This window comes from Acartia tonsa, chromosome 5, assembly GCF_053477335.1.
Source record: "Acartia tonsa isolate MP-2025a chromosome 5, ASM5347733v1, whole genome shotgun sequence".
Taxonomy (NCBI): domain Eukaryota; kingdom Metazoa; phylum Arthropoda; class Copepoda; order Calanoida; family Acartiidae; genus Acartia; species Acartia tonsa.
In genome coordinates this window covers 49,298,087-49,309,665 of record NC_137264.1, presented here as the reverse complement: position 1 = coordinate 49,309,665, position 11,579 = coordinate 49,298,087, and the positions used below count along the sequence as shown (strand labels likewise).

Sequence of the window (11,579 nt, the reverse complement as noted above, 5' to 3'; positions counted from 1 at the left end):
TCATATTCTACATATTTTCATAAAGTTTAATTAAGATTTGTCTATCAATTGCGGTGCAAGATTGATTTGTAAGTTTTAGTTATTTAAAGGTTGCGTAATTTCCCTCTTTTATCAAGTTTAATGATTATTGTATGACACTGCTCTTTAGTAAATTTTTTCTTGATATCTATTCATAATTTTTTGAGCTTCGCTACTTAAGGATCTTGTCATTCTTGTTTCTAATTTAAAACATTAAGATTATAAAATCTTTATTTAGATAACAATGATATGTATAAAAAAAATATTCCTAATCACAAAATAAATTAACAACATAAAAATTGGATATTCACTTCATTAATTAATTATAAAATTAAACTTTATATAAAAAAAAAGATTAAAGTTGCATTTGAATGATCAATAATTAACTTTAAGTTTTTAAAGTTAAACTTTATTCTATAGATTATAGTGTAAAAAATTTAGCTTAAATTTGCATTTGAATAAAAATACTAACATAGTAAAAAAATAATTATTAATTATATTTTTTGACCTTAAAAACTATTTGAGTAAAGTGATTCACAAATGAGTAACTAATAAAAAAAAACCTACATAACAATAGAGACAGTTGTCTAAAGCTAATAACAGACTTTTTAATAGTAAAATATGTACATTTTATTTCTAAAAAAATCATCATGGCTTAAGCCAACTATGTAAAATAAGATGAGTATTTGGTAAAACAAATAAAATGATCAGTTGTTTCTTTATTTACAATATAAGGTAAAATAAAATACTATAAAATCTACACTATTATGGAAGAAAAAATAGTAATGAACAATTAATGGTAAAAATATTTAAGGCTATGTATTTACAAATGAAAATAAAGCTTTGGGTGGCATCAAAATCACAAAATGTTCTAAAAATTATTGAGAAACATACCTATCAAAACCTAGATTTGATAGATTTTGAACGTTTCACATTATTGCCTTGCTTATCACAAACATCCTCTGTATTATTAAACTGCTTGAGTACATAAACCTCGTCAGGGTTAAGAACCGAGGACCTGCGTAGCCGCGACCTGCCCAGGTCAACTTGGTCCTCACTCACTAAGAATACAGAGTCCGGATAATCATCAAATTGATAGCTTATAAAACAATTATTTAGATTTTCATCATCAAGATTGGAAAAGTCTAAATCCTCACTGCTATTGGTCAGTTCATCATCAACCTCGGAATAATCCTCTTCGCAAGAGGACGCGGCATCGCTTCCGTTACTGGCGGCAAGTTTTCCCGCCATTTTGGGGACAAAGTCGTCTTTGCTCAAGGTATTGTTGTTATTTTCTGGAGGTGATGTTGGAGAGGAAGAGGGGGAAAAGTAAAGGTTGACCCCACTGTCCAGTGACAAATCTGAGAGGTCGTCCTTGTTTGTGTGGTGGTGACGCTCATGATGGTTGGTTGTAGTGCAGGAGGCAGTGTCCAGCCGCAGGGTCAGCAGGGTGAGGTGGTGGTGAGGGTTGTGCTGCCCAGATTCTGATACAACAAGGTTCCCTGTGCTTCCACTACGACGCAGCATCTGAAATAAAAAGGTTATGATAATTATGTTGTGTTTTTAGTAAGATCTTAGAAACAACTTCCATTGGTTTATATTTTTAGGTTGATTCTAGGGTTGTGCCGGATATCTGGCCAACGTTCGATAACCGGCATTAAAAATCAGCCGGATATGCGGTATTCAGGTAGTTTCAATATCCGGTATCCGGATTTTCAAGTCTTGGTATTTTAAAAACTACGTGATAGAAAATTGAAATTCTTTCAAATATATGCAATATAAATGTAGTTTAACCATTTAACCAGGATAAAATATGTGGTTCACTAAATTAAGTTCAAATGCATTTCGTGAAACTACCCCTTTATGTAGAATACAAAATAGACAAAAAAAGCTTTTGCTTACAGAAAGGCTAGTTATGGGTTCGAGTCCCGACCCAAACCGCGTCATTACTAAAGAAGTATAAATACTAAATAGTATTGGAAACACAAAGGCTTAATTTGCAAACTTTAAGACAAAGGGTATGTTATCAAAGAGTGAATTGTTATCTTTTTATCTTCTCATAATATATCCCTACTATTTGTGTTAGATAGATTATAAAAGTGTGCAAAAATTTCAATAAAGACTAGAAAATTTCTCACTTGTAAACAGCAAGGATACAGGGGTAGGTTAATAATTAATAATTTATTTTAATAAGATTCAATAAAATTCTGCCGTATTAACCTATGACTGAGGAAGCTCCTTATAGTGCACATAAAAAGGGGATACTTTGACCAACAGTTTTTAAATTCATCCCCTTTTTAATAGGCACTATAAAGAGCTTTATGACTGAGTGGAGAGTGCGGGGGCGGGATAAGATAATTTTAAGCTCTATTGTCCTATCACTGTATCCCTGATTAAAATCCTACTTTCTGATGTGCTGAAAATGGATTGCCTATTTCTGATCTAATTTCCAAATGTGTACAGCAGATAACCCAATTATTGCGAACGCTATTTTCAGCTACCCCGGTCAAAGGGAAAAGCGATATAATGTATAAACGATTTATACATTATACATTTAAAATTTTAATTTTTTTAAGTTTGAAGCTTTTTTAGCTAGTAGTAAATTTTGAGACAGGACGCGGACGCTAGGTACACTTTCGGAAACTAAAATTCAGTTCATCTACTTTCTCATCCATAATTGGTCATTATGCAAATAATGAACTCTTTGTGGAGTACAACCAACAGGGACCATAATGTACATGAGTAGCACACAGCTACAATATTTTAGATTAAATAGAAGAATAAACTGCAGTATAGTAAATCTATTAAGGAAGAGCCAGTAAACTTAAAAACACAAATTTCCAACACAATCTATTGAAAAAGAATCGCGTTCAGTGGCGTGCGAAGCACTTTGTCTAGGGGGGGGCATTTTGAAGATTTTGTAAAATTTTGCCCCCCCCCCCCTAAATCAAAGTGCCCCGGGGGGGCACTTTGCTTTAGGGGGGGGCATTTTGATTATATATACTAATTTTAAATAAGGGCGTTTTAAGGGGTGGGATTATTTGATTATGGACCTTCTAGTCCTTATCCCTTTTTCCCCATCCCTATTTCCCATTTATATCCCCCATCTCTTCTCCCCCATCCCTTCTCCCGACCCTGCAATGACCGAAGGGAAGGGAGCTAGAAAGCATCTTCGAAAAAAAATACAGAAGTCCCCCCCCCCCCCACCACAAAACATTTTTTATGGGTGGAAGGGGATGTTATAAAATCTCAGCAGGAAGGATGAATAACCCCATTAAAAAAAATTTTGGGGGGGGGGAGATAAAAACACATATTTTGGAAATAATTTACCAAAAATTAACCTAATATGTAAAACTGATTTTAAATATTTCTTTATTGTATGACAACAAGGATGTCAACATCTTTAAGTAGCAAAGCACAAAAAATCATTAATAAGAATACAGACAAGTAGATTTAAAGAGCATCTGTTGAAATAAATATATATTTTAGGTAGAAAAAGTCACAAATACTTTTTCCTGTATGTTGTGTGATGACAGTAAAAGTAAATTACATACTGGATGCTCAAAACAGCGAGAAATTTTATTTTTTTTAATATTATAATCCACAAAAAAATTTATCGTACCCTAAAAACCAAAGATATAAAGAACTATGTAAAAAAAAAAAAATTACTTGTCCTTTCATCTACAGATATAAAAATCTCTTAGAAATATGGAAAACTTTGGGGTATAGTCTCTTTTGTGGCAACGCCTCTTAAGGGGCATTTCGTCGTTTTTTCATATTAGCTTTTGATAGGTTATTCTAGGTTAAGTTAGGTCAGGTGATTTCCCCACAGGGTTAGGCAATTGGCCCCGCAGGAGCTATAAATAGGTGAAAAGCTACTGTGAAAATACAACAAAATGCACCTTAAGAGGCAATGTCTCAAAAGGGACTATACCCGAAATTTAAAAGATACAAAAATAGCCAAAAGCGTCCTGAAAAGCAGTCCGACCTCCATGAATTTTTGATAGTTAATTATACTCCATAATGATGGGAATGTTAACATTAAGTTTTAGCCTTCTATCTTTAATTACAGTTCAAAAATCACATTTCCCCCATAGCATTACGTACTGACAGCCATAGTGAATTAAAGAGGAGCTAAAAAGTTATTTCAACATATCCTACCCTCTTTAAATGGCACTTTAAAACTCTGTTAATTTTTGATTAAGTGGTGTTTCCAAATCCAAGGATTTATAAGGGCGGTGCGTGAAGCGCACCTAAAAATATTTACTCCCCCTTTGAACTAAAATCAATTAAAGACAACAAGAGTGGCATATTTTATCAAGTTAGGAATATAGAGTGTAGTTAGTTTTAAGGGTTTTTAATGAAAATTGCCATAAAAAAAACATGTCTTTTTGTAAGGGTATGTACACAAAAAAAAATGATAAACTTATCCTGAAAATAATATGACATCATATATAGTTATTCATTTAGACAGACATACAGTGTTGAGAAAAAGGCTTAGATAAATATCAACGCTGTTTCTTTTTTATATAAAATAACTTTTTGATTAAATATTTGTTGTTTATAAATAAAAACAAAATATACAATAAGATAAAAAGCAGAAACCATTTTTTTCTTCAAATATGCAGGGAACAGGGGTTTTTGGGCTATACACTAGTCCCCAATATTTCATATAAAATTTTCTTATTCGTTGGTTCAACAACTTTGGGGACTTTAATGGAATTTTGATTGGTTGGTTAATTAAGTCGAGTTTCCATACATTTCATCCACTAATTGTAATCTATATAAGGGGTAATTTTGTGTATCATCATTGGAGATGTACAAAATTTCTTTAGTAAAAAGTTTATATTATGCAAAATAAAATACTCTCTATTACCTGGTTTGTTATGTTCAGTGAAAAAAAAATTTAACCTAATTTCTACACTAATTTAAAAATTTGGTAAGGTTAAATGAATAGTAACTGTCTGCTTGGCGCGAAGCGCCAAAATTTTTTTTTTACTATTTCTTGATCTTTTTTTTGGAAACTGGGATAGTTTTGCTTTTTGTAGGGTAGGGGGCAAAAAGGGGCATTTTTGTTGAACAGGGGGGGGCAAAATGGGGCATTTTTCAACATTTAGGGGGGGGGCAGGGGGGGCGGTGGCTAGGGGGGGGCAGGGGGAGGCGTTTTGGTCGCTAGGGGGGGGGCGATTGCCCCAAATGCCCCCTTCGGTTCGCACGCCACTGATCGCGTTACCAAAAATTTTAATATGATCCTAGATTTACACTTATCTGCCAATAGTAGAGATGCTATTCATCTAAAAAATACTAATTGTGATTAAGGAGGCACAATTGCTATGGGAACATTTTTAATATTGCAGCTACTCTTTAGCTCTTTAATATGTCCGTACGTCCATCACTACATCACTTCGTACAGACAACCTAAAAACACAAACCCGTAGAAGCCGGTACAAGCCAGCTTATACCAACAATGAAATTAATTCGGGAAAAAATCACGAAATTAACTGTTTTTCAGCTGTCGTTGGGGGGCAACACATTGTAAAATTGACAACCTCCCCATTTGCCCCCCAAATATTGTTTTACATTTATTTCGCTTGTTGGTTATACCTTATATCTGGGTAAGAGCAAACTCATCCAACTCATCATATCATTGTTTATCAATTAAACTTTTCATAATAAGACTCATATTCTAACTGTATAAAATTAAATTGTTTTTCAAAGGTATAATTACAATTGTTATTTTTTTTTAAAGATATCAGCTAATATTTTTGACAAAAATGTACTTGTTTTGAATTTTGATTAGTTTTATAAGTTAATTATATGGCTTGCACAACCGCGAGCTAATTGCTTGGGTTTAAAGAAAGAAATTAGATTAATTTGGGAAATTTTCAGCCTTTCTAATTTGTGCATTATCTTTTTCTTTAATGTGACTTTTAAACAAGGATGACAACATTCATAAAAGCAAAGCACTGAAACGGTAGGAAAAACAGACATTAACATTTGTATAGTCTCAGAACTGAATATTCAGAATATAAGAGTCGAACCAAAATTGTAAGTTAATTTGTTGAAAAACTGCTTGATAAAGGATAATTTTTATGGACATACTTACACTTTTAGGACTTAATTATAGAGTTGATTCGCTTATAACATTATACTTTGTTGTCCCAGGAATTAATATACCAAAAATCAGATCAATCGGATAATCATATCACATGAAAATTTGTTGTTAAAAAAAGTAAAAAAATCGATATGTTCAAAATGGACGTACGGACATTCTGGTAATGATTATAGAGTTGCTATGCTTTCTAAATCGTACCTACCTACTACAGGAATCACCATGCAAAGTTTGAAATCGATAAGACAATTCTAACATGCCTAAACTAACGAAAAAAACTATCCGTTACGAACGGACGGACCTACCCTAATTATAGAAAAGCTTCGCTTTTAAAAGCTTTGCTGACTGTCCATTTTTCAGCCGCACAATTAGCAGCCAATGGATACTTATTTCAAAATATAATAAAGTTTTTTTTTCAACAGTCTTTAACTGTTAACATCCATAACTTTTTCAACATCTCGCAGCATGGCTGCCTGGACATTTAAATAAACCGTAGCCTTAATCAATGAGCGGCTGCAGAACCATGAAGAAAAAGGATTGTGCTTTATAAAGAATCACTTTGTTGGTATTTCTATGAATGATTCTAGTAATAGAATTATGCCAAAAAATATTTTCTGTGTATTTTTAGTGGTGCGGCTACTATATAAATAGGCTCTGTCTATCTTCAAGATTAGATTTACATGATTTTAGGTTATCTTTAAAAATAATTAAGTTAAATGAGCTAACGAACTAGTGTCTTTTTTTTCTTTAGGTATTTTAAATATGATTTCTTCAAAAGGGGAAAATATCATCTATCCATTCATTCATTTGGTTTAGCTTTTATTATAATTTTTTCTTTCTTCTCACTGTTTGATTTTTATGAAAAATATTATTAGTTTGTTATTGCTGCGCTATAAATGGACATAAACCTTATTGTTTTACTACCTTGATCTACATTGTTTTAGGTTAAAAGGAAGCTCTAATTTTTAAAAATCAATATATCTATTTTTTTAGATGAATTTGACGTAGTATCTAGATAAGAAAGCATAAAATAAGCAGCCATATATGTATACAGACATAAAGTCAGATTTAGGAAGAGCAAAATTAATTTTATATCGCAGTTTAATTATTAAGAAATAATCAGAATATGAGAATTGTGTTTAATTAAAATCTTTTTATTAATATTTTTTCATATTTTTCTAAAATAGTAATTCTTCTACAAATTAAAGTATCTTATATGGATAAAACACTTTTAAACACCATATATTTTATTGAATTCTTGTAGTGTACTTTTATTCCAATAAATTGGTGCAAAGTAAACACCTGGATATTAACTACAACTAGGACAATTGTGTTCTTAAGTCGCACAGCAATAACAAAACATTTTTAATTGAATAATTTAATTTTACAGTTTCCAGCAGTTGCCAGTAATAGTGATAATTAAACCTAATTATTAACAAAAAAAAAGTCAGTGAATCACTGAATATGAAACTGTCTCATTTGATCTTAAGCATTTTTTGTAAATTTTTTCATTAGAGTAAAACACTATAGGGAGAAGGGTTAAATAACTCTATCTCTCCATCGCAACCGTCTTGTGCAACATTCCTATTGGGTCATTGAAAATCAACCAATGGTGTCGCGTATATTAACACAGCCATGTAGCAGAAAATAATTTAGAAGCAGACGAAAGAGGTCATTGAAAAATGAAGGGAGGTAGTTGTCTGTATATACATCTATACTATAGATCTGTTATTTTTTCAAAGATCATGCAAATTGCTTTGATAGAATGATAGATAGAAAGACAGCTGGTTTTATGCTATCTATAAAGTAGCTATACAACTAACAAGAGTCAGTTATGTTTATAATAAAGTGATGGACAGACAAACTGCTGGTTTATACCTAAGGTACAGAGTAGCTGAGCTCCTAACAAGGGTCAGTTAGATGTATGATCTGTTGAGAGATATGAATGTGTTTAATATGTGTGGCCGGCCAGTTAATACTAAATATATATTAGAGTTAATTTAGACCTTAACAATTAATTTTTTCTGAATTAATTAATTAATTGTGCTAAATAATGGATGAAAAGCATTTTTAGAACCCAAAAATATACATATTTTAAAAATATTAATTTTGAACTTTGTTCTTTTATTTAGTTTGCTACAATAAAGGTAGGTAACTGCATACCTGCAACACCCCACCCCCCTTCCTCCCCAATTTTTTTAAAAATAGGGAGAGGTATTTTTCCCTAACCCTGTTTGTTGGGCCTCCACCTGTAACCTAACTCTATGGGTCTAACCAGTAGCAAATTTAATATAACCAAAGTAATAAAAAAAATATCCCCACCCCAAAATAATTTTAAAAAAATAAGGGGGTATCAGTTCTCAACTTTGTGTAAAAGCGCCGATTAATCTACTAGCCGCCACTCTATTGGTCAGTCAGCATAGTTTAACAGGATTGTTTCTCAGAAAGAATGAGAGATGAATTCCAATAAATTAAGCCGAGTACACAATTTGCAGGGATATCTTGCCAATTTGCAAATACACACACACACTCACACACCCCGCACACACACACAAAATAGCTTTTAATCCAAAACGGATCATATTTCATGGCTAAGCTTACAACAAAGATCATGTTTTCTGAAGTACAGAAAGAACAAGTATATTTAAAACAAGGATGGTCTGGACATTTGGACAACAATTTTTTTCAATAACTTTGATTTGTCATAAAGATGACCTCTTGCCAGTGAGGGAGAGAACAATTGACTGTAAACTACACAAGTACCCAAAGTATCATGAATCACATTATCTTTTTCGTTGGCTCAAAAAAATAGGGTACATTTTTTAATTTGGATTGGTTGGTTAAAAATATGTAGTATCCAAACTTTTCTACCTATAATCTTACTCTACAGAAAAGGTAATTTTGGTTATCATTGTTGGGGTTTATAACAAAACATCGTCCACTGTCTTATCCCCAAAGATACCTGAGTTATGCAATGATAAATACAGAAGTGGGGGAAGGGGAGAATCATCAAATTTAGGTATTTTTCTTTTATCACTAACAAGGATGACCAACATCCATAAAAGCGAAGCTCTGAAACAGTAGGACAAACAAACATTTATACTTGCAGTGTGTCAGAACTGAAAAATCAGAACATAAATGTATAAATGTCGAATCAAAATTTTAATTAAATTTGTTGAAAAACTGCAGAAATATAGGATAATGTTTAAGGACATACTTACGTTTTTAGGACTTGATTAGAGATGCTTTGCTTATAACATTGTACATTGTTGTCCTAGGAATCAGTATTTCAAAAATCAAAACAATCGGATGATTTTATCACATACAAATTTGTTGTTAAAAAAGTTAAAAATCAATATGTTTAGAATGGACATACGGACATTCTGGTAACGATTATAGAGTTGCTACGCTTTCTAAATCGTACCTAACTACTATTAAACAAACGATGACCTATAGAAAAGCTGTGCAACATTTAATTGCATCAAATTACTTTTTATCAATAGAAGTGTTGCAAGCAAAATAATATCTAAATGAAATATCTTTACAGAACAGAACAAGAATTAAATGAAGAAATATATTTATTTTATAAGCCCAGTAATGACCTGTTTTTTTTAAAGCGTTGCTTTTTAAAACTTCAGTCCGTATGTCTGTCTTTCTTTTTGTATCTCTGTCTGTATCATAAGGAAAAACGATAAGAGGATGAATACTCACCCCTTTTTCATGGTAAAATACTACTTCCCCATCCCTAAATCTAGAAGCAGACGAAAATCAAAAGCCGCCCAGGGCTTTTTGTAAGTCAATCATAAATAATAATGTGAATAAAAAGAAAAGCGATATTTAGCAAACAGCCGTGGGCGGTCAGAATCAGCTGAATGTTCATTATGAAAAAAATTTCCCCCTTTTTAGAAATAGAAGGATTCATCTTTCATGAACAAATTTTTTTAAATAAAAATAAAATTCTATGTAATTTTTAATTAAAACATTAAAACGAAAATATCTAATCTAATATTCTTGCCCTAAATATGGAAATAGTAAAAAGTAAAAAAAATATATTTTTAATAATTTTTAATCCTCCCATTTGAAAAGTAGTGGAATAGCAATAAATTTTAGCGCGGCAACAGCGCTGAGTAGGCCTCTGGGCCCACTGCCTATTTTCGTCTTCTAGTTGCTTCGATTCCTCTCTTTTATTTTTTTCTCTATGGTCTGTATATTCATTAATGAGACCAATAGTTTCTCTACTACTATTTGAGCCAGATTGTGTATTGTAAAAATTGGGAAATTCAAATCTAGTTAGCTAAATATCTTTATCACATTTAATGTGAGAATGTTGATATTATCATATTCAAAATAAATGCTGTAATAAGCTTTAAAATATTTAAACACTAGTCCCTCATTGGACACAAAATGACGTCCAATAAGAAAAAGGAATAAAAATATTGGAAAGAAAATTATTTTATTTCAAAATTAATTCTTGGCATTTTGGAATAAAAAATATAGGGGAAAGAAAATTATTTATTTCAAATTTATTTCTGGTCTTGAAATAATATTCATTATTTTATTTTAATTCGAGTGTCAACCAATAAGAAATAGGCATGCTGTTTTAAAAGTTTGGAATAAAAATTATTATTTTTTGTCAATTCCTTTTTTCAGAGTATAAAATGAGAATAAATTTTCCAACATCATTATTGATTTCTAATTTAACATTTCATACAGTGGGTAATATTTATTTCAACATTTTTTGTCATTCAAAATCAAGTGTCACAAAAATAATAATATTTAACATAAAAAAGAAATTTTTAAAATAATTTTGTTTTCTTTATTTGTTGAAGATTTAAGCCCAAGCTTTTTCTGAGGGGGGAGACCCCCCTCAACCCCCCCTCTCCTGAGGGGGGAAACCCCCCTCGACCCCCCCCCCTGACGCTCTCTTCTTTAAATCTTTCATTATTTCTGTAATTTATTCTAACTATCTTATAAATTTCAAAACATGAGATAAAAAGGAAATAATTTGCTGTACATTATTAAAAAATTTAAAAATTGTAAAAAAAATTCCAACATGATTTTTAATTTTAAATACAAGAATATTTTTTCCTATATGATATGTTAAATTTAAATACAGGAATAATTTTGTACTGTGGAATTGAAGAAATAAATGCTGTTCATTAGAGTGGCTTGATTTTCAATGATTTTCTAATTTTAAATGTGCTACATACACTTTCTGTGTGAACATCATATAAGAGACCAAAAAATGAAAAGAAAATATTTTGAATAATGGGGAGTCTCGCTGATGCATGTAAACTTTTAGAAAGACACTTGTGGGGAGAATTTTTTTTTTTTTTTTGGGGGGGGGGCAATTATTTTTCTTTCAAAGTATAGCTTTATGCACCTTCCCAATTTTGTCTGGAAGAGTAGAATAAGAATAAAAAATCTGCTTTTAAAACTATTGATCCTA

The 11,579-nt window shown here is 31.5% G+C and overlaps 1 protein-coding gene across 2 annotated transcripts in view; it reads right to left on the bottom strand.

The window, feature by feature from the left end:
• Positions 1 to 231: 231 nt before the first annotated feature.
• LOC145319724 (uncharacterized) overlaps positions 232 to 11,579 on the bottom strand; it is a 115,348-nt gene continuing 104,000 nt past the window's right edge. For both annotated transcript variants that reach the window (XM_080162033.1, XM_080162034.1), the window contains one exon: positions 232 to 1,545. In XM_080162033.1, the coding sequence (XP_080018159.1) occupies positions 916 to 1,545 (630 nt within the window). In that variant the 3' untranslated portion in view covers positions 232 to 915. The remainder of the gene's footprint in view (positions 1,546 to 11,579) is intronic.